The sequence below is a fragment of the Leucoraja erinacea genome, chromosome 22 (genome assembly GCF_028641065.1).
Source record: "Leucoraja erinacea ecotype New England chromosome 22, Leri_hhj_1, whole genome shotgun sequence".
In the NCBI taxonomy this organism is placed as follows: Eukaryota; Metazoa; Chordata; class Chondrichthyes; order Rajiformes; family Rajidae; genus Leucoraja; species Leucoraja erinaceus.
In genome coordinates this window covers 659,338-680,568 of record NC_073398.1, presented here as the reverse complement: position 1 = coordinate 680,568, position 21,231 = coordinate 659,338, and the positions used below count along the sequence as shown (strand labels likewise).

At 41.3% G+C, this 21,231-nt stretch overlaps 1 protein-coding gene across 2 annotated transcripts in view; it reads right to left on the bottom strand.

The window, feature by feature from the left end:
- Positions 1–1,720: 1,720 nt before the first annotated feature.
- Positions 1,721–21,231, bottom strand: part of nedd1 (NEDD1 gamma-tubulin ring complex targeting factor) — a 75,014-nt gene continuing 55,503 nt past the window's right edge. The window contains exons 11-16 of one of the 2 annotated variants that reach the window (XM_055652743.1): positions 16,380–16,588; positions 15,430–15,504; positions 12,603–12,741; positions 10,229–10,370; positions 9,747–9,813; positions 1,721–7,099 (exon numbers count right to left, since the gene is read on the bottom strand). In XM_055652743.1, the coding sequence (XP_055508718.1) occupies positions 6,995–7,099; positions 9,747–9,813; positions 10,229–10,370; positions 12,603–12,741; positions 15,430–15,504; positions 16,380–16,588 (737 nt within the window). In that variant the 3' untranslated portion in view covers positions 1,721–6,994. The remainder of the gene's footprint in view (positions 7,100–9,746; positions 9,814–10,228; positions 10,371–12,602; positions 12,742–15,429; positions 15,505–16,379; positions 16,589–21,231) is intronic. The other variant, XM_055652744.1, reaches the window with a different exon arrangement.

Genomic DNA, 21,231 nt, shown 5'->3' with positions numbered 1-21,231 from the left:
TCATATTGAATGGCGGTGCAGGCTCAAAGGGCCGAATGGCCTACCCCTGCACCTAATTTCTATGTTTCTATGTAATAGATGAAGTGACTGGACTCTTTGTGCTGAGACAAGTGCCATCAGCATGACCGTCTTTAGAGTTAATTGTTCCAGGGTGAGGGACCTGGCTGATGACCATCCCCTAAGGTATGTCAGGACCACAATGACATCCCAGGTTTGGGTGTACCTAGGTCTGGGGGGATTGGAGTTAAATATGCCTCTCATGAGCTTGATCACCAGTGGGTGGGACCCCATGGCCTGTTGTCCTGGTGCCTGAATTAAATAGGCTGACAGAACACGTCTGGCTGTATTAATGGCGCTGTAGCCGAGTCCTTCATTGTGATGAAGGCCTGCCAGGAACTCCAGTACATTGGTTACAGTTGTGGTTGAGTATGTGGTTCCTGTGTCCGAACAGTATTTTTCCCACTTCTTGATGCTTGACAAGTATTGTTTCCTTGTGGATACACGGTGGGATGCTGTCATCGTGTTGATGGTGTTTTCTGACAATCCCTCCGAGTAACGGGACTTACTCGGTAGGCGGCGCGACTCTCGTCAGCAGCGGAATATTGAATGGCGGTGCAGGCTCGAAGGGCCGAATGGCCTACTCCTGCACCTAATTTCTATGTTTCACTGCCCTCTGACTAAAGAAATTCCTCCTCATCTCCTTTCTAGAGGTACATCCTTTTATTCTGAGGGTATGAGGTATGACCTCTGATCCACGATTCTCCCACTGGTGGAAACATCTTTTCCATATCCGCACTGTCCAGGCCTTTTGTTATTCAGTAAGTTTCAATGAGGTCTCCCCTCATCCAAACCCAATGCTCAGGTGTAAGGTGCAGGGTTCGTGCGAATGGGCACTGACTTGGTGAACCAAAGGTTTGTTTCCAGGCTGTATCTCCCAACAACTCCACAACTCAGGACAACCCCTCAACATGGGTGGCCCGATAGTGCAGCGGTAGAATTGCTGCCTTACAGCGCCAGGGACTTGGGTTCAATTCTGACTACATGTGCTGTCTGTACGGAGTTTGCACGTTCTCCATGTGACTGTGGGTTTTCTCCAGGTGTTCCAGTTTCATCTCACACTCCAAAGACATACAGGTGTAGATTAATTGGTTTCAGTAAAAAAAAGTAAATTGCCACTGATGCTAGCATACAGGGATCACTTGTCATCATGGACTGGATGGGCCGAAGGGCCTGTTTCTGAACTGTATCTCGAAACTAAACCTAGCTCCTATTCAATTTCAGTTCTGATTAGCGTTTTGCTCCAGTATCCTCCCACATTGCAAAGACGTGCAGGTTTGTTGGTTAATTGGCTTCTGTAAATTGCCCCTGGTGTGTAGGACAGAACTAGTACACAGGTGATTGCTGGTCGGCCTGGACTCAGTGGGTTGAAGGGCCTGTTTCCGCACTGCATCTCTAAACTAAATCTGACCACACTGCCCTCCAGCAATAATGGTTCCCAAAGAGACTTGGAAAACATGGACTACCTCCGCCTCGCTGGAGCTAGCTCTTGACGAAGGCAAGCATCAGTGAAATTTACTACGAGCTTCAATGCACCAAAACAGCCTTTAGTTGATTGAGGGAAAAGGGTACAAGGATGATGAATTTTGGTTATGACCAAAGGGATTGTTAGGTTAAAATGGACTTTGTTATGAAAAAAAGAACAAGCAGCTGAGACAATTAATTGGTGTATAGATTTATTCAATTTCTTCAGTGAAAGAGAAGGAACATATTTCACTTGGCAGGGGACAAAATACAAAGGATTTGGCTTTATGGCAATAGGTAAAAGGCCTAGATGGAATTAATGGGAACCTTGTTGAGTTGTGAGAGGTTGACTACCTGAAAAGTAGACAAAGCAAATACTGCAGTGCCCTCCATGATGTTTGGGACAAAGACCTATCATTTATTTATTTGCCTCTGTACTCCACAATTTGAGATTTGTAATAGAAAAAAAAAATCACATATGGTTAAAGTGCACATTGTCAGATTTTAATAAAGGCCATTTTTATACATTTTGGTCTCACCATGTAGAAGTTATTGCATTGTTTATACATAGTCCCCCACATTCCAGGCACCATAATGTTTGGGACACAGCAATGTCATGTAAATGAAAGTAGTCATATTTAGTATTTTGTTGCATATCCTTTGCATGCAATGGATATGCAACAATGGAATCGCTTGAAGTCTGCGATTCATGGACATCATCAGTTGCTGGGTGTCTTCTCTGGTCATGCTCTGCCAGGCCTGTATTGCAGCCATCTTTAGCTTATGCTTGTTTTGGGGATTAGCCCCCTTCAGTTTTCTCTTCAGCATATAAAAAATGCTCAATTTCGTTCAGATCAGGTGATTGACTTGGCCACTCAAGAATTGACCATTTTTTAGCTTTGAAAAACTCCTTTGTTGCTTTAACATATGTTTGGGATCATTGTCTTGCTGTAGAATGAACTTCCAGCCAATGAGTTTTAAGGCATTTGTTTGAACGAGCAGAGAGGATGTGTTTATACACATCAGAATTCATTATGCCACTACCATCAGCAGTTGTATCATCAATGAAGATAAGTGAGCCAGTACCTCCAGCAGCCGTACATGCCCAGGCCATAACACCCCCACCACTGTGTTTCACAGATGACGTGGTATGCTTTGGATCTTGGGCAGTTCCTTCTCTCCTCCATACTTTGCTCTTGCCATCACTCTTATATGTTAATCTTCATCTCATCTGTCCACAAGACCTTTTTCCAGAACTGTGGTTGCTCTTTTAAGAACTTCTTGGTAAACTGTAACCTGGCCATCCTATAGTTGTGGCTAACCAGTAGTTTGCATCTTGTAGTGTAGCCTCTGTATTTCTGTTCATGAAGTCTTCTGCGGACAGTGGTCATTGGTAAATCCACACCTGACCCCTGAAGAGTGTGTCTGATCTGTCGGACAGTTGTTTGGGGATTTTTCTCTATTATAGAGATAATTCTTCTGTCATCAGTGGAGGTCTTCCTTGGCCTGCCAGTCCCTTTGTGATTAGTAAGTTCACCAGTGCTTTCTTTCTTCTTAATGATGTTCCAAACAGTTAATTTCGGTAAGCCTAATGTTTGGCTGATGTCTCTAACTGTTTTATTCTTGTTTCTCAGTCTCATAATGGCTCCTTTGACTTTCATTGGCACAACTTTGGTCCTCATGTTGATAAACAGCGATAAAAGTTTCCAAAGGTGATGGAAAGACTGGAGGAAAGACTAGGTGCTGAGAGCTCTCTTATACCTGCATTAAGGAGGTAATTAAACACACCTGAGCAATTACAAACACTTATGAAGCCATGTGTCCCAAACATTATGGTGCCTTGAAATGGGGGAACTATAAACACAGCTGTAATTTCTACATGGTGAAACAAATGTATACAAATACTCTTTAATAAAATCTGACAATGTGCACTTTAACCACATGTGATTTCTTTTCTATTACAAATCTCAAATAGTGGAGTACAGAGACAAATAAATAAATGATGGGTCTTTGTCCCAAACATTATGGAGGGCGCTGTACCACATAAATACACAGTTGAGCATTTGACGTGTGTTCAACTGCAATGCTTCACATGAAGAGCTGGGAAGTGGGATTTGGCTCTCTTGCTTGGCCGACAGTCAGTCTGTGGCAAGATCATGGTTTTAGGGTTAATATGCCAACTGAGTCGATAACTTTGCAAAAACCACCGGGTTTTCAGGCTCTTCAGAACACAACTACCAGATCTTAACAACCACAGCAATTATTGGCAATTACATCTATAAATTCATCCTCATGACCATCAATGTCTTACCACCCCATCGCTGCTTTTTATTCTGGACTCTGCCCAATGTGATCTCTCATCATGTTTGCTTTTATCATGTTCAGTCACCAGTTTTATAAATTCAAACACTATTAGCAGAGCCACTGCCTCGCGGAAGCAGAGACCACATGGCATTGTCTGTGTGGAGTTGACATGATCTCCCTGTGACCACATGGGTTACCGCCAGCAACTCAGGTTTGTTCCCACATCACCAAAGATACGCAGGTGAGTAGATTAACTGGCCACTTCAAACCACTCACCTACACTGTGTGTAGGTGAGTGGTGGAATCTGCCATAAGTTGAGAGAATGTTGGAAAAATAGAATTAAGTTTGAGTGAATCTAAATGTTTATGGTCTATGTTAAGTAATATGAAGTAATTTGTGAAATAATGTTCAAGGTTTGTGGTCAGCATGGACTCAATGGGCTGAGTACAGGGTCTTGGTGAGACCACACCTGGAGTATTGCGTACAGTTTTGGTCTCCTAATCTGAGGAAAGACATTCTTATCGTACAGAGAAGGTTCACCAGACTGATTCCTGGGATGTCAGGACTTTCATATGAAGATAGACTGAATAGACTTGGCTTGTACTCACTAGAATTTAGAAGATTGAGAGTGGATCTTATAGAAACTTACAAAATTCTTAAGGGGTTGGACAGGCTAGATGCAGGAAGATTGTTCCCGATGTTGGGGCAGTCCAGAACAAGGGGTCACAGTTTAAGGATCAGGGGGAAACCTTTTAGGACCGAGATGAGAAAACATGTTTCACACAGAGAGTGGTGAATCTCTAGAATTCTCTGCCACAGAAGGTAGTTGAGGCCAGTTCATTGGCTATATTTAAGAGGGAGTTAGATGTGGCCCTTGTGGCTAAAGGGATCAGGGGGTATGGAGAGAAGGCAGGTACAGGATACTGAGTTGGATGATCAGCCATGATCATATTGAATGGCGGTGCAGGCTCGAAGGGCCAAATGGACTATTCCTGCACCTATTTTCTATGTTTCTATGAAGGTGCTATTCCTATGTGATTCTATAAAATTGCTTTGTCATTCCTGATTAAAGAAAATCCATCTCTATGCACATTTTGTCAGTCAAATGGTTATACAGCACAGAAACAGGCCCTTCGGCCCACCTTGCCCATGCCAACCAAGTTGCCTGAGCAAGCTAATGCCTTTTGCCTACACCTCTCATATTATCCCTCTAAACCTTTCCTATCCATGAAGCTGCCAAAATGTCTTTTAAATGCTGCATTGTAGCCATCTTTCCACTACCCCTGGCAGCTTCTTCTGTACACTTGTCCTATGATTTCCTTCACTTTGTCTTCTGGTCTTCACTCCAGCTCCTCAATAAGATTCAGCTTTGCCTATTTGATACCATACTCGTCTTAATCAGAAAGGCAAGCTCGGGCTGCATTCATAATGCAGGCCCACTCCTGGCACCATTGAGTGTGTCAGGGGTATCATCTTTCAGCCTCTATAACAGGGGTCCCTATTTAAATTCTTGGGTGAATTGGCAGAAAGTGAATAACAAAAGATGCCCCAACTTCACTTATTTATCCCTAAACTTCATCTAAAGCTCATATTTAAAAAAACAATGAAATTAAAGGCATGTTTTGTACACAGTTCTCATTGCTACCTACGATGACCTGGTTCAAAGGATGAACTGAACAGAACAGAACAGTTGGAAAATCAAAGGGCAGCAATGACATTTTATTTGCCAGCAATCCCACTTTTATAAAAATATTGGGCTGAAGCTCAAAAAATCATCCTTAAGAGAAACTTCATAACCTTGTTTCATTCGGACTAATTATCATCACTGAGTACTGAATTCAGCTTCTGAAGCACCAGGATTATACCGATCTCAACGGAACATAGCAAGTATCAGACTTTTCATCCTATTTATAAAGTGTTTCCCTTAATTTGTGAAGATTACTAAATGGGAAATGTCTTTGCTGTATACAGCCTTTTCTTCCAATACTCCAAAATCTAGTATGGCTGGAAATTGATTAAAACGGAATTGGATTCGGAATACTTCATGGTATTTAAAAATATTAAATTCCTATCTGAAATGTGCAACAATACAGTAAATTATATGCAAGTTGCTGTTAGAACCAATCTTTTTACTTAAAGCATTTTGATTATTATAAAAACATGCCATCTTTTCTTTGATTCAATTCCAGCTAATTTACTTTTAAGTGCTTTCTGAAATACCAAACGCTTACGAATATATTTATTGCAAACCACATTTAATATAGTATTTTTTTCATTAAAAATATCCTGCATTTTAAATGTTAATTCAAAAACAGAATCCACTCCAAATTCTTTACAAAATAGTGTACGTAATATAAACAATGGCTATTCTACACAATTGCTGAATGTCAAGTCAATGACAGTGTATCAGAATTCCTGTGTAACCTGCTCATTTAGAAATCTGAAAAAGGCACTTTAGACCATCTACTCAGTATTAATGCAACGTTCAAATATTTAGATTCGCTTATCCAGTAGTAAAAATACTGCTTGTAATGAACAGAAACTAGTAGAGTTATTGTTTTTAGGCAGCCGATGGAAAATAAGTAAAGATATTCACAAATAGCAATCAACGATTTAAGTATCTGAGTAAGTATGGTTATTGTCAGACAAAAATAAACAATAATTTGTAAAAAGTAGAAAATGCCAATTTATAAAATAATCTTTACCCAGTGTGCGGGATCTATCTTTGAGTATATTTTCATTTATTGCTGGTTTTTTTTGTAAAACCTACGCTTTAGAATCTTGAACAATGCATGTTATCCCACCTTTAGTATGATTTTTACTTTGAGCTTTAATACACCTTTCTCATTCAATTCTATTATGCAAAACTCCTGATTGTGGCACATTTTCTGGAAGATTATTTGTAACATTTATCAAAATTCCGTTGTATTGCATCTGAAAAGACTTTTAATACATTCCATCCATTGAGACAGCTGTTTTTTGGCTCATTTTAGAATCAAAATGGGCCAGCTACTCTGCGATTAATGGTGTGATGTACAAAACATTTACGTATTAAATATTAATGCGTTGAAGTCAGTCTTCACCTATGCTTGCCTTATGGCAGGGTATTATTGCTGCTTCTCAGTGCAAAACCTTCTTGCTTTAGCGAGCTCTCAGCAACATCTCATCTTAAAACATGGCTCGTAGCCTCTTATTTTCTTCTCGCAATCTCTCATTTTCTGCCACTAAAGCTTCATTAATGGAGTATCTTTCAAGTAAACCATGGATTTCATTCTGAAAGGAGAAAGATAGATGGATCAAACAAATTTGATGCAAACATAATTGAAATAAACCAACTTGTAAGTCACCTTGGGTTTTTCACTGCAACATTTGGGTTTCTCGCAACATTTCTTCAGCCTTTTTGAACTGTGGCTAGCCTAGTTTATTACTGTTCAATACTGAGTGCCAGGGTGATGATGGTAGAAATGTAATTAAATATTAGACTGCCTTGGAGGCTGCGAATGTTCAACTGTTCTGTGGTACAAATGTTGCACGCTAATGGTCAGCCATCAAGAGCAGGCTGATATGGCAGAACACCTGGGCTTACATGATCTCCCGGTTGCCTTCCCATTCCCACACTGACCTTTCTGTCATGGGTCTCCTCCACTGTCAACGTGAGTCCAAACGCAAATTGGAGGAACAGCATCTCATATTTTGCTTGGGCAGCTTACAACCCAGCGGTTTGAGTATTGATTTCTCTAAATTCAAGTACCCCTTGCTTTCCCTCACACTCCGTCCATTCCCCACCCACGTTTTCCAACTAGTTTCACTGGCCTCCTGATTTATTTTACTGTTTGTATGCCTCGTCGTCACCTTCTCCTCAGCCAACAATGAACCTTTCTACATTTCCTTATTATCGTCTGCTTTGATCTGTTCTTTATACACCTTACATTCTCTTTGTACCTTCCATATCTCATTTCAGACTCTCAGTCTGAAGAAGGGTCTTGACCCGAAACGTCACCCATTCCTTCTCGCCAGAGATGCTACCTGTCCCGTTGAGTTACTCCAGCATTTTGTGTCTATCTTTGGCATAACCTGGCCAGATTTGCTGAGTTTTATCAACAGAACATAACTGGAAATTTAACAAGATAGATACCAGCATTGCAACGTGATTGGAACCTTAAGGCGAGATGTCACTATCAGAAGCATGAATCTTCACCATTACAATGGGTGGAGTTTGAACTAATAGGCTCTCTGCTATATCTGGATATCAGATGGGAATGGATGAGTTTGGCTGAAGGATGGCTTTTCTTCTGTGACTTTGGAGATCTTAGAAGGAGTCATATGGATTATTTACTCAACTCGATCTGTCTCTAATTGCTTCAACCTTGTCATTTGCATTTACTTGTGCATGATGGCACCATTTTGAGAGGGAATATTCAGAGCCCCTATAAGTACTTTTGGTTAACTTTAGTTTAGCTTAGAAATGCAGTGCAGAAACAGGGCCTTCAGCCCACCGAGTCGCTGCTGTCCAGTGTTCCCCGCACTCTATCCTACTCACACCAGGGACAATTAGTCTACAAACTTGTTTGTATTTGGAGAATGACAGGAATGCGGAGCATCCAGAGAAAACCCACAAAGGTTACGGGGAGAATGTACAAACTCCATACGGACAGCACACATAGTCAGGAATGAACCCGGGTCTCTGGCGCTATAAGGCATCAACTCTACCACTGCGCCTCCCGATGACTTATTGAACCTTTTTAAAGATTTTTAATTCATTCAATGTTAGCAGTTTTTAAATATCTCTGAATGGTCAGCCGCTGCTTATTTTAGCTTGTCAAAAACGTTTCATCTCTCCTTTGCCCTAGCATTCATACAATCGATTTGAATTCTTGTCACAGTGTGGACAAGACCAGGGACTGCAGGAAGGGATGTGAAACTGATCACACATACATGGTACAGGAGGGCGTTCAAGACTAGAGTGCTGTGGTGCATGGAAATGGTCTTAGGGCACAGTAGGACGATAGATACTATTCTTTGCAGTAGAATTTTGAAAGGTGTGCTGGCTGCCCAAGATCATGGTGAAGGACATCTCCTCAGGTCCAGAGACAAACTTGGATTGGGAGATGAAAGAGTACGTTGATGGCTATGATTAATGGGTTAACATGAGGGAAAATCGAGCAGGTTGGGTTTTTAAAAGAAAACTTAGGAAGTTTGGCATGGCCCCAACAAATCTCATTAACATCTACAGATGCGCCGTAGAAAGAATTTTATCGGGATGCATCACAAGGCTGCATCCGAAATTGCAAGAAATTAGAGAATTGTGGATGCAGCCCAGACCATCACACAAACCAACCTCCCTTTCATTGACTACGTTTACACCTCACACTGCCTCGGCAAGGCCTGCAGCATAATCAAAGATGAGTCGCACCCTGATCACTCCCTCTTCTCCCCTCTCCTATCAGGCAAGAGGTACAGAAGTGTGAAAAAGCACACCTCCAGATTCAGGGACAGTTGCTTCCAAGCTGTTATCAGGGAACTGAACCATCCTACCAACAACTAGAGAGCAGTCCTGAGCTACTATCTACCTCATTGGAGACCCTTGGATTATCTTTGATCGGACTTCACCTTGCATTAAACATTATTCACGTTATTCCCTTTATCATGTATCTGTACACTGCGGATGGCTCCTTTGTAACCATGCATTGCTGTTCCCCTGACTGGCTAGAATGCAACAAAATAAAATAAACTCAAATTCTGTTTCCTTTTTCAGGCTAAAAATTCTACCACCTGATTTTCAGATGGATGAAGGAAGATATTTGCAGGAATACATTTTGGAAAATAGATACATCCAATTGTCTCTTGTTGATACTGTCCACATACCAAGCGCACACAAAAGTCAAAATATCACTCCAACAACATTGAATATTTTAATTACCTGTTGGATTTGGAATTGTTTGATCATCTCTAGCTGTAGGTTTACGATATCTCGGTGCCAAGCATCTCTGGGTTAATTAGAGAAAGTTTAGAATTTCGGTATCATAACAACAAATGTATACAAAAAGAGCACTATTATTGTTTTTCATGTGTGAGTATACACACTGAACCTTTCCCCCTCGTTTATTATATTGTTTACAGAATACTATGTTTACATATTCTGTTGTGCTGCTGCAAGTAAGACTTTCATTGTTTTATCTGTGACATATTACAATAAAGCTCTTAACTCATGAAAAGTCTAAAACAGAGGTTTGTTGAAATAGAAATTGAAGAATACAGAACATTAGAAATAGCTCCATCAACTTTTTCAAACACAGATGGCAAGTCTGAACACAAAAATGCATGACCAACGTGCTTGTTTTCCATGCTTGAAACAAGGCCTTTATGTCAAGGTAATTTATTTGAAACATGTATGTTCCTTACTTATAATCCTCCAAAGTATCTTGTATAATGGTCTTTATTAATTGAACTTGAGCGGATGTTAATTGCTGCCCTTCACTTCCAAGTGCATCCACAAATTTTTCAGACATGTTAGGAATCCCTGGAGGAGCAGTCATATTTGCAACTGTAAAACAAGCACATTTAATAAGCACTGATCTGGCCAGTGCACAGGTTTTGGCACTTGCAAATGGCAACAAAATACGAAAAGACCAGCATGCCGGTCAGTTTTGATATCAGTGGTTAATATTCCACTAGAATATTATGGGGAGAAGGCAGGCACGGGTTACTGATAGGGGACAATCAGCCATAATCCCAATGAATGGCTCGAAGGGCCGAATGACCTCCTCCTGCACCTATTTTCAATGTTTCTAATATCAGCTGCAACTTAGCTTGCTTGCTTCTATTGATGGGCGACCTCATTGAAACTTACCGAAATGTGAAAGACTGGATAGAGTGGATGTGGAGAGGATGGTTCCACTAAAGGGAGAGTCTAAGACCAGAGGTCATAGCCTGAGAATTAAAGAATGTTCCTTTAGGAAGGAGATGGAGGAATTAATTTTGTCAGAGGGTGATGAATCTGTGGAATTCATTGTCACAGAAGGCTGTGGAGGTCAAGTCAATGGAGATTAAGGCAGAGATAGATTCTTGATTAGTACGAGTATCAGGAATTATGGGGAGAAGGCAGGAGAATGGGGTTTGGAGGGAGATATAGATCAGCCATGATTGAATGGTGGAGTAGACTTAATGGGCTGAATGGCCTAATTCTGCTCCTATCACTTATGAACTTATGTTAGTTTACTTGGTAAAACTAAAAGAAATTTTGGTTGATGTGGTTACTAGGGTGGATTGCGAGGAGGTAGAATCTACCTGCATTTTGATGGGCAAGGACTGATTAAGGATAGTCAGAATGGCTTGTGTGTAGGAAATTATGTCCCATGACTTCAAGAGGTCACCAAGACGACTGACAAGGACAAGGCAGTGGGACGTTGTCGATATGAGATTTACAAGGCCTTTGACAAGGTCCCACATAGTAGGTTAGATCACATGGATCCAGGATGAATACGTCAATCAAATTCATAATTGGCTTGGTGGAAGAAGTCAGAGGATAGTAATGCAAGGTTGTTTTTCAGCTTGGAGTTCTGTAACCTGTGGTGTATTGCAGGGATCAGTGCTGAATCCATTGTAGTTTGTCACCTATATAAATGATTTGGATGATAATGCAGTTCAAGTGTTTAGTAAATTTGTGGCTGAGAAAATTGGTGGTGCAGTGGACAATGGGTAAGGCCGTTTAGGTTAACAAAAGGATCTGGTTCAACTGGGGGACCTTATGAAAACCTTTACTAAAATCCATGTATACAATATCTGCCACCCTACCTTCATCAATCTCCTTTGTCATCTCCTGAAACCACTCAACCAAGTAATTGAGACATGACCTGCCGCTTACAAAGACGTGCTGGCTATCCTAACTAGCCCATTCTCTTCCAAATGGGAGTAAGTTCAAATCAATGAACTCTCCAATAGTTTCCCCATCACTGATGTGAGTAACAGCACCTTTTTTTACTTTGAGTAACCCTTGCATTCCCTCTCTCTCCAGCCCCCCTTTCCCCTTCCGAGTTGTCTGACCAGTCTGATTGTCTCCCAGATTCAATTTTATCTCTGAATGCTTCGTTGTCACCTTCTCCAAGCTAACAATGACCGGTTCCACATTTTCCTTCAACTTCATCCCCTTTGATGTCTCTTTTTCACACCTTACACCTCCATATCTCTGTATCTATATCTGCCCCGACTCTCAGTCCAAAGAAGGGTCTTGACCCGCAATGTCACCCATTCCTTCTATCCAGAGATGCTGCCTGTCCCACGGCATTTTGTGTCTATCTTCAGTGAAAACCAGCATCTGCAGTTCCTTCCTGCTGATAAATCCACGGCACCTATTGTTTTAAAAAGGCATTTATAGCTCTTTCCTAATTTGATAAGGTGATGACATATACATGGGTTTAGTTCTTACTGGAAAGTACCACTGAGATTATTAATGACTGCAATGTGAATTATGTTGCATGTCTAACCATGTGTGATATAGACTAAGGCAAATCTCAATGGGTCAAAGGAGTCACCACAAAATCCATTTTAATTTTGAGAAAAACAATGTATACAATATTTTCTAACACAAAACATAGACACACAAACAGCATGTATTTAAAAAAATGTAAGATTTTATATTTTAATAAAATATTATTTCACTGTTTCTTTTATTAAGAAAAATCTTCACTTTTTTGGTATACATTTAGAGTTTGAACTTGTTGAATGTATTCCTTTCAGGATGGTACAATGACACCAGTTTGAGCTGTGCAATACTCACCAGATATGGGAGAATTATGCTCCATAGATTCCTGGATAAAAGATACTCTTCCTTTTCTTTCCCCCAGTTCAGGTGTTTTCACCATGGAAGACGTTAGAGGCATAGACAAGATTCCAGTCTCAGTTATGGAAGAGCTTAACTTGAGACAAATTGAAGCCATTAACACAAACTTAATAACATGAAAAAAAACAATGAGGGTTGAAGAACCATATAACCATATAACAATTACAGCACGGAAACAGGCCATCTTGGCCCTACAAGTCCATGCCGAACAAATTTTTTTCCCCTTAGTCCCACCTGCCTGCACTCGTACCATAACCCTCCATTCCCTTCTCATCCATATGCCTATCCAATTTATTTTTAAATGATACCAATGAACCTGCCTCCACCACTTCCACTGGGAGCTCATTTCACACACCGCCACCACTCTCTGAGTAAAGAAGTTCCCCCTCATATTACCCCTAAACTTCTGTCCCTTAAGAAGAAGGAATACAAAATCGGAGAGGAGCAATGATCCATTATTCTCAACATTGGCCTTTTTAATTTTACTGGATTCAGTCTGCACAGGTTTTAAACAAGCCTGGTCTCCACTCTGCAGACAAATGTAGCATTTTCTTGTGTGCACCTCTGCAGACACAGCCTTCTGAAGATCCATGATGCTGCACGCATCCATAGACATGCCCATCACTTCCTCAAACAATTCAGTTAGTCTTGTCAGGCATGTACTATCCTTTCCAAATTCAAGCTGGCCCTCTTCTAACAAGTCCATTCTGATACTAAACATATGGTAATAATTGTCATGTTAGCCTGACAAGATCTCCAAATTGCAAGCTTGTCTCTCCCACCTTTCATAAACAATGGTATTACTTCTGGATATTTTCAATCTGAAGGAGCAGTTCCTGAATTGACTGCTCTTTGGGAAAGATGCAGCTGAACATCTGAATTTTCCCATCTAATTTTAAGACCTACCTAAATTGCAACATGAACTTCCAAATATTCTGGGTAACCTGGGGGATATATATTTGCGCAACCTCATGCTTAATGTTAAAAACTCTCTGTGAATGTAAGGTGTCAAAGTCTGCTGGGATAGTTGTCCAAACTAAGAGACACAGAAGGCCAGTATCAGAAAATGTAGGGTGGTAGAATGGCACAGCGTTAATGTCGCTACCATATTACGCCAGAGACCCGGGTTCAATCCTGACTACGGGTGCTGTCTGTACGGAGTTTGTACGTTCTCCCCGTGACCGCATGAGTTTTCTCCGGGTGCACTGGTTTCCTCCCACAGCCCAAAGCCATACAGGTTTGAAGGTTAATGGGCTTCTGTAAATTACCCCCAGTGTGCAGGATAGAACTGGTGATCGTTGGTCAGCACTGAATGGATGGGCTGAAGGGCCAGTTTCCACACTGTATCGCTCAACTAAAGTTATTAGCTCACTATCTTCTGTCCATTCTAGCTTTACAAGTGAGAGCATGATTACTTGGCACCATTTTGCTGAGTTATATTAGACTACGAAGTGGGAGGTTAAAGTGAAGGAGGACTAGATAGATGGGGAACCACAAGATGTACAAAGTATGGTTCAGAGAACAAAGATCTTCTGTTCTGACCAACATACCGGAAATTAGTTACAACGTAGGACTAGAGCAGTCATCTGTAACTAGCAATACTCTTGTATCATCTGCACACCATATAAATCCATGTTTTTAATACAGTACAGCACAGGACCTTATTCTCAAATATACATAAAAATCAGTGTATTCTGACATCTGAGGGAATTTCTCTTTATTGATCTAGATATTATATTTGTTTCACTGGACTCTAATTGGAATCCGTGGCAAAATGACTAATTGTGAATTATCCTCTAAATCACATTGTACAACCCGACTATGAACTGCTGAGTTTTCATCAAAAATTATCCCTGATGTTATGCAGCAGTCCAATAATAGTGCACAGACATACCATTCTGGAACCAGTTGCAAGATGTTTGGGATGAATGCTATATCTGCACAGTGCTAATTTTGCATTAACTACTTTCTTGTTAAAACAGAAGTATATTTCCTGAACATATTCAGGGTTTTTAGGCATGATTATCCAGAATGATTTTCCTTCTTATTTTTAAATAAAATGAAAATGTTAAACAAATCCAATTTCCTATATTTGCAATAACATTTTCTTTAGCAATCGCCGTTATGTTATTTTCACTTTTGCAACTTTTACATTCCAGATGGCCAACAAATGAAACTACGAACCTTGGATGAGCATATGGACCAAAGGCCATGCTTCACTGTTCTATGTTCAACTCTGACAAAAAACGTCTTGTGAAGAACACAGAACAGTACAGCATAGGAATAGGACCTTGGGCCCACAATGTCTGTGCCAAACAGGATACCTAAACTCATCTGCCTGCATATTGTTCATCTTCCTCCATTCCTTGTCTGTCTTGTGGCTCTCTAAAAGCCTCCTCAACATAGGTCGACAGTTTGAATCTTTTTCCAAGGATGGAATAATTAAATGCTAGAGCACATGGCTTTCAAGTAAGAGGGGCAAAGTTTAAAGGAGATGCGTGGGCAAATTTTCTTTCAAACAGGATGGTGAGTGCCTGGATTGCATTGCCGGGAGTGGTGGTTGAAACAGATACGCTAATGATCTTTAAAAGACTTCTGTATAGGCACACGGAAATGCAGGGAGTGGAGGAATATGGATAATGTGCAGGTAGATAAGTGATGGGCATGGCATCATAGGTCTGTTCTTGTGCTGTACTGTTCTACGTTCTAATCTAAACTAACCTATATTCATTTAAAAAAAAGTATTAGTCCAACTAACACCTACCTGTTCCAATTTCTTATTTTCCACCTGACCATTCTGCTCTATCATTTTTGATTTCAGGAACCCCATGTCAATTCCCTGCAGAGAATTAAGATGCAAATATTATGGAAGGCTATAATGTCTTGTGTAAAATATTATTTTACATGTAGGAAAATTACCCTCAAAGAAAGTCTAAGAAAAACGTCTTACTTCAAAATATTTGATATTACGGACCTGAACTTAATGGGAGATCTGGCCAGAGGTAATTCAGCACAAGCGTGGCACTATCTGCTGTGACCAAAGGGAAACAAGTTGAACCTTAATGAACTCAGTGTCAGAATGGTTTATGCAACCATGCCTCCGCATAGTAAGATATATGGATAGGATAGATTTAGGGAGATATGGATCAAACTTGATCAAACAGGACTCGCTAAGATGGGGCACCTTGGTTGGAATGGACATGTTGGCTGAAGGTGGAGGAAGAAACTGCAGATGCTGATTTACACCGAAGATAGGCACAAAAAGCTGGAGTAACTCAGTGGGTCAGGCAGCTTCTCTGGAGAAAAGGAGTTGGTGACGTCAAGATCCTTCTTCAGACTGAGAACCAGGGGAGAGGAAAATGGGAGGTATGAAGATGTACAGAACAAATCAGTGCCGGCAAAAGTGATCAAGGAAAGATGTAGTCCACAACTGCTATGGGGAAGGAGATAACGAGTGATGCAGACAGTGAAACTCAGCAGGACGACAGTGAAACTAGTACGATGACTAGGGTGGGGGAGGGTCGAGGAGAGAAAGGCGATACAAAGGTTATGTGAAGTTAGAGCAATCTAAATAGTCCTATCCACCCGATCTTAACCTTTGAGCTTGACCCCCATCCTCCCGCTCCCTTCTTTCCCCTTCCCCAACATCCTTAAAAGTTGTTGGCACTCAAATCTTCCCAGTTCTGGAAAAAAAACATCAACTAAAATATTAACCTGGGCAAATGTCTCTTTCAAGTATGGCCTCCCACTCTGGATTTGGCTACTGATGGAAATCTTCTCATGGCACTGTGTCGGTTCCTTCACAGGAGATGGCGATGAAAAGCCATGCAAGGAGCTGGAGTGCAAGTCTCCCTTTGTACAAGAACCCATTGGATTAGTTCTTGTGGAAAACATGGTGTTCAGTTCTGGCGAAACTCCTAAACCTGCAAAGAGAAATACATTCGAACTGTTTGTTCTTAGATGCCAATGTTTAAAAAAAGTTGAGGCCAAAGGGTGTATTCTACAACTAACTAAAATTATATCCACACCAGCCATCTATGTTGCCAATGATGTTTGGTACAAGATTGGCAATGTGAGAAAAGGGTTAAAAAAGATTTGGACAATTCATTCATTATGTTTAAAATCAATCTACAAATGCTAGTCAGAACGAATTATGTGTTGGTAGACTCTAAATGCTGGAGTAACTCAGCGGGAAAGGCAGAATCTCTGGAGAGAAGGAATGGGTGACGTTGCGGGTCGAGACCCGTCTTCAGACTGACGTGTTCTTTGACTTGTCATTACACTGCCTTGCTTCATATTTCTCCTTTATCTAATGTATGGTTTAATTTCCATTTAGTATTCAGTTCCGCAAATATTTGTTCCTAGACATTCCACTCTTAAATCGATACGGAAAACCTGATCATCAGTTTCCAATTTACATGAAAGCGATTTTAATTTATTAATATTTTACATCATCTAATTTGATGTTTTACATCATATAAATTGGATTGAGGTGAAGTGATGTGGCCTGTTAACAAAAAGGTTGATAGCAGTTCCCAACTTTTAAAGAATCTACATCAAATACATACAGAGCATGTATTACCCGTGAGTATCCCTGATAATGACGCACAGATTTGCTTTTCAGCTGCATTCACTATGCTCCTTTCCATGATTGCTTTTTGTCTGCTTTTTGTTTATAGTCATACAGTAGGGAAACAGGCCCTTCGACCCAGCTTGTTCATGCCGACCAAGGTGCCCCATCTACACTCATCCCACCTGCCTGCATTTGGCCCAAATCTTTCGCATCTATGTGCCTGTCCAAATATCTTTTTTTAAATGTTGTTATAGTTTCTGCCTCGACTACCTCATCTGGCAGCTCGTTCCATATACCCACCACACTCAGAGTGAGGAAGTTGTTCTCAGATTAAATCTTTTCCCTCTCACCTTAAACCTGTCCTCTGGTTCTTGATTCTCCTACTCTGGATAAAAGACTGCATCTACCCTATCTCAGATTCAGATTCAATTTTAATTGTCATTGTCAGTGTACAGTACAGAGACAACGAAATGCATTTAGCATCTCCCTTGAAGAGCGACATAGCAAACGATTTGAATAAATAATAATAAGTGTCCGGGGGGGGGTGGTGATTGGCAGTCACCGAGGTACGTTGTTGTGTAGAGTGATAGCCACTGGAAAGAAGCTGTTCCTCGACCTGCTGGTTTGGCAACGGAGAGACCTGTAGCGCCTCCTGGATGGTAGGAGGGTAAACAGTCCATGGTTGGGGTGAGAGCAGTCCTTGGCGATGCTGAGCGCCCTCCGCAGACAGCGCTTGCTTTGGACAGACTCAATGGAGGGGAGCGAGGAACCGGTGATGCGTTGGGCAATTTTCACCACCCTCTGCAATGCCTTCCGGTCGGAGACAGAGCAGTTGCCATACCATACTGTGATGCAGTTGGTAAGGATGCTCTCGATGGTGCAGCGGTAGAAGTTCACCAGGATCTGAGGAGACAGATGGACCTTCTTCAGTCTCCTCAGGAAGAAGAGACGCTGATGAGCCTTCTTGATCAGAGTAGAGGTATTGTGGGTCCAAGAGAGGTCATCGGAGATGTTGACTCCCAGGAACCTGAAGCTAGAAACACGTTCCACCTCCGTCCCGTTAATGTGGATGGGGGTGTGCGTGCCGCCTCTGGACTTCCTGAAGTCTACAATGAGCTCCTTGGTCTTCTTGGAGTTAAGGGCCAGGTTGTTGTCAGCGCACCATGCTGCTAAGTGCTGGACCTCCTCCCTGTAGGCCAGCTCATCGTTGTTGCTGATGAGGCCAATCACCGTTGTATCATCTGCATACTTGATGATGGTGTTAGTACCATGTACAGGTGTGCAGTCATAGGTGAAGAGGGAGTAGAGGAGGGGGCTCAGCACACAGCCCTGTGGAACGCCGGTGTTCAGGGTGAGGGTTGAAGAGGTGTGCTTGTCTAACCTCACAGACTGGGGTCTGTTGGTTAGAAAGTCCAGTATCCAGTTGCAGAGGGAGGGGTCGATGCCCAGGTTACCGAGTTTGGTGATCAGTTTTGATGGTATAATGGTGTTGAATGCTGAGCTGTAATCGATGAACAGCATTCTTACGTAAGAATTCTTATTCCCCTCATAATCGTATACACCTCCATCAGATCACCTCTTATCCTCCTACGCTCAGAGGAATACACTCCTAGCCTGCCCAGCCTCCTGGTGGGCGGCACAGTGGGACAGCAATACAGTTGCTGCCCCACAGCGCCAGAGACCTGGGTTTGACCCTCACTACATTTGCTGTCTGTACGGAGTTGTACATTTTCTCTGTAACCAGGTGGGTTTTCTCCAGGTGCTCCAGTTTCCTGCCACATTCCAAAGACATACATTGTAGGTTTAAGAAGGAACTGCAGATGCTGGAAAATCGAAGGTACACAAAAAAGCTGGAGAAACTCAGCGGGTGAAGCGGCATCTATGGAGCGAAGGAAATTGGTAACGTTTTGGGCCAAAACCCTTCTTCAGACTGATCGGGGGTGGAAGGGGGGGGGCAGGGACAAGAAAGGAAAAAGGAGGAGCCCGAAGGCTGGGGGATGGGAGGAGACAGTAGGGGGACTGAGGAAGGGGAGGAGACAGCAAGGACTAACAAAATTGGGATCACAGATGCGGGACAGTTAGAGAGGAGGTTGGGAAACTGTCTCCGGAGAGAAGAGGAGAACTTCTTCAGGGTAGGCATACCTTGAAGCGATAACGCAGTGGAGTATACAAAGTGTTTAAGAAGGAACTGCAGATGCTGGATAATCGAAGGTACACAAACAAGCTGGAGAAACTCAGCGGGTGAAGCAGCATCTATGGAGCCTTCGGGTTATGGAGCATCTATGTCTTTTGACTTTTTTAGACTTTTAATCAGTAACTAGACCAAGTGCAGACCCATTGGGTCTGTTCCCGCAACGCGCGGTTGCAAGGGGGTGCGGACTGACATAATGGCGCAACGCCACCCGCTAGGTGTACGCCGTCAAGACTCTGTGTACGCCGTCAATACGCTGCTTACACCGTCAAGACGCTGCGTACACCGTCAAGACGCTGCGTACGCCCTCAATGCGCCTGCGAGTCGTGTTACGCGCGGGATTTTCCGAGAGTGCAATGGGAAATGGGAAAAATGTTGGCGTTTTTGGAGGAGAGCCGGGCGGCAGCAGCCGTTATGGTCGCTGGCCAGCAGGAGGCAAAAAAATAAGTGAGTGGGAGGAGAAGGATTTTATTAAAAATGTGTACAGAAAAATGACAAAAATGTAAATGTAAAAGTGAAATCGCTAGCGAAATGGTAAAAATCTCGGCGTTTTTTTTATTTTTATTATTTTTTAAAATTAGAAGTACGGTAAATTACAATACTACACAACACATATGTCTTAATACATTTTTTGTACCGCTTCATTTTTTGAGCTTTAAGAAAAAGATAGAAGTAAAGAAAGAGTCGTGAAGGTGCAGGAGAATGTTGAGAAAAGAAAGCCCCTTAGAAAAGAAGTTAGAGAAGGAATTAAGAAAGAAAGAAGACCCTAGAAAAGAAGGAAAAAGAAAGGAGAAACAATCGCTCTATTATAACATTAAACACCGCAGAAAGGGGACTACCAACCAAGTCTGTTTTTGTTGTTTTTTTTTTTTTTGTTTTTTTACTTCCTGGCATACTTCCAGATCCTGGCACCTTTTATTTATTTATTTATTTATTTTTAAAACTACTATTGCACCTTATGCTTGTAATAGTTCCAAAATGTAGACCACGTCTTTTGGAAGTGGTCTGGTTTGCCTGCTAAGAGGAATCTCATCTCTTCCAGATGTAGTGTTAAAAACATATTTGATATTCACATTTTTATTGTTGGTGTAGGCGCATTTTTCCAGAATTTAAGTATGAGCTTTTTTCCCATTATTAGCCCGTAATTGAGTAAATTCTTCTGAAACACGTTTAGTTCAGGGTTACCTTCCGATATTCCAAAAATAATCCATTCTGGTTTTGGTACCAGTTTTATTTTAATTAATTTTGTAAAGATGTCAAATATTTCATTCCAGAATTTTTGTATTTTTATACAAAAAACAAAAGATTGTGCTATGGTAGCTTCTTGACACAGGCATTTATCACAGATGGGTGAGACATTAGGGAAGAGTTTATTTATTTTAGTTTTTGAATAATATAGTCTATGTAATGTTTTGAATTGGATGAGAGTATGTCGTACGTTGGTCGAACATTTATGCACCTGTAATAAGTGATTATCCCAGCTCTCTTTTGAAATTTTTATAGCTAATTCTTGTTCCCAGTCTCTTCTGATTCCATCAGTTGTGGGTATTTCTATATTTAAGATGATGTTATATAAGTACGATGTTAGATTCGCTGATTCCGCCTTTGTCTTCATTGCTTCATCCAGTAAGTCTATAGGCATATTATGATAGTCTTTTGTGTATTTTTTCAGATAATCACGAATTTGAAGATATTTAAAATATTGATTATTTTTCAAATTATATTTCAGTTGTAGTTGTTGAAATGATAATAATTTTCCCAATTCATACAGATCTCCGAGCGTTTTGATTTCCATTCTTTCC